Raw genomic sequence first — 2606 nt, 5'->3', positions numbered from 1 at the left:
GATTAATTAAGCCAATTCTATGGAATATCAACATCCCCATTGTCAATCTCTGTTTGGGAATCCTTGGGATCCTTGCCATCCACAGAGAAACTCACAGAAACGCAGTACCGAGAATTTCTTTTACTGTGTCAGCAAGCTCCTTTGCCATCGAACCAGGACGCATGACACGGGCAATCTCGATCACATCATCGAGATAAATGTTGCCATTGTCCTTGATGTTTTGCAATGTATAAGGAGAAGGGAGAAGAATCTACAGGTCAAAAACCAGCTAAGAGCTCATGGGGCACACTAGCATGGAGCAAAACCCTATCGCCAATGCTAGGACTCAGGGGCAAGCAAAAGAAGAAGAAAAAGGCAATCAAGTGCTGCAGCGGCTTGCATGGTCAGATTATTAGGATTAATTCTGACAATGCAATTATGAGACTAGCCAGCAATCATGAGGAGCACCTGCACTATAACAATGTCATAAATGAAACTGATGGCATCTTTGTTGTTTCTGTTGGTGGGCTTCATCATTGTGGTATTAATTATGCATTAAATGGGCAGGAATCTGACTATCAGAGCTCACCCTCTTCGAGATTAGGAAGGGAGATAATTGCTGCACAAAACTCAAAGCGGATTAACAAGGCCCTTAGTACTAATGATGAGAAGCTCCAGCTATCTTTAGAGGCCGTGTTCACACCAAAGCACATGCGACTACCACATCAATACTCATTCTTGAGCAAAGATTATAGCACGTTTAGCTACTATTTTAGTCCCACGAGGAGCAGCTGCAGCTGCAGCAATGCATTCATCTTCTTCCTATTGCGCTCGGGCTCTTTGAGGGATTTGATCACAAGGGAAGTGCTAATTGCTCCCCTACTTCTAGTCCTGCTCCAGTTCACCGTCACCATTGAGGAAGCCACCCATAAACTCCAGTAGACGATAGACATGAAGCTAAGTGATGCATGTTTTGCACCCACGATGAAGATGAAATGCTGATAAAGAAAGGGCATTAAGAATATGAGGAGGTGGTTTTTTTTCGTTGAATAGGAGGGGAGGTTGTATATGCCTCTTCATCAAGATTGGGCCTCTCGGTCTGTCGCCTAAGAAGGTAGGAGAGGACATCGCCAAGGAGGCTGCCACAAGGACTAGAAGGGCCTATGTGTTATTGTCAAGCTCACTGTTTAGAATCGTCAAGCCAAGGTCACTGTCGTCCCTTCCACTATCTACAAGGGATCCAATTTGGGCGACATCTCTGCTGGTTTCCTATCCTTTCTTTCTGCTACTTCTGCTTCCTTTCCCACAACCCTGCATTTCCCTCACTCACTTGGTGACTCTCTCTCTCTCTCTCTCTCTCTCTCTCTCTCTCTCTCTCTCTCTCTCTCTCTCTCTCTCTCTCTCTCTCTCTCTCTCTCTCTCTCTCTCTCAGGGTGTGCACATGCACATCGTTAAGGTCTACTCCCGGTCAAAAAGTGTTAGAGGCCCACCAACATGTTCGCACACCCGTGTACTCCTTCAACGTCTTTACCACCGTTGCTATCGAATCGGACCCCCATAGCATTCTAATTGTTTGACACCAATAGCTTACCGTTTGCGATGAAAACTTGCATCTCATCTACAGAATGTTCTTGATTTTGTGGGCATGCAGTCCTGCCATCTTCAATTGGAGCTTGTCTGAGATTCAAGTTGTGCATGTGCGTCTAGGTGCGGTCGATGGAGGCCAAGATACCATTCCCCCTTCATTCGCTTGCATGCTCTCTCTCTCTCTCTCTCTCTCTCTCTCAAAAAAAAAAAAAAAAAAAAAAACTCAACTCTCTCAAAGAGCGCGCCGGCGCGCGCTCTTTGAGCGAGTTGAATTTTTTCTTTTGAGAGAGAGAGAGATTCCTCCTCTACGTAACATTTTGTGAAGCGAGGGATGATCTGCCGTGAAAGGGAGGTCACCATGGCCACCGTTCCATCGAAAGCTCTGTTGTCGTCCTCTCTCTCAACAACTACCACTCCAGTAACATTTTGTGAAGCGAGGGACGATCTGCTGTGAAAGGGAGGTCGCCATGGCCAAGCTCTATTGTCGTCCTCTCTCTCAACAACTACCGCTCCAGAGACTACCTCGCCTGACTGTTTTCGCCAGCAATTCTTGGGCGAAAGGGCTATCTGGGCTGCGGGCCCCTCTGCTTTCTCCAAGCGCGCATCCTCGCAACCGCCGACAAGCCCGTGAATTAGGCTGTCAGGCAGTTATGGTTTGCCTCCAAGCAAAGTCTGAGCTATCTAGGTGGCAGCCTTCTTGGTGTATTTTGGTTTGATCCCTTGGGTTTGATGGACCCAGAGGGGCCTGGAGGATTTACCGAACCTGATTGGTTGAGGTTTGGAGAAATCATCAATGGAAGGTATGCAATGTTAGGTGCCATTGGAGCTATCGCGCTAGAGATCCTTGGCAAGGCTAGTCTCATTCCTCAAGAAACGGATGTTGTATGGTTTAGGAATCTAACTCTCTCGATTAAGCGGAGTGGGTGTACTTGTGATTGAGGGATTAGAGTTTTCCTCTAATGGTGTGCTTGTGTGTAGGTTTAAGAAGCCTTGAGCTTAATTTGATTATGTGTGACTTGATTTGGACACCATGATGGGCA

At 46.7% G+C, this 2606-nt stretch overlaps 1 protein-coding gene across 1 annotated transcript; it reads left to right on the top strand.

Moving 5' to 3' along the window:
- The first annotated feature begins 315 nt into the window (after positions 1 to 315).
- LOC147433295 (uncharacterized) lies at positions 316 to 921 on the top strand. Its single transcript, XM_086493013.1, has one exon. It carries the CDS (start codon positions 316 to 318, stop codon positions 919 to 921), a length of 606 nt encoding a protein of 201 aa, XP_086349139.1.
- The last annotated feature ends 1685 nt before the right edge of the window (positions 922 to 2606 follow it).

Source organism: Adiantum capillus-veneris, chromosome 20 (assembly GCF_014529385.1).
Source record: "Adiantum capillus-veneris isolate H3 chromosome 20, ASM1452938v2, whole genome shotgun sequence".
In the NCBI taxonomy this organism is placed as follows: Eukaryota; Viridiplantae; Streptophyta; class Polypodiopsida; order Polypodiales; family Pteridaceae; genus Adiantum; species Adiantum capillus-veneris.
The sequence above is the reverse complement of the archived record's forward strand: the minus strand, read 5'-3'. Positions and strand labels throughout refer to the sequence as shown.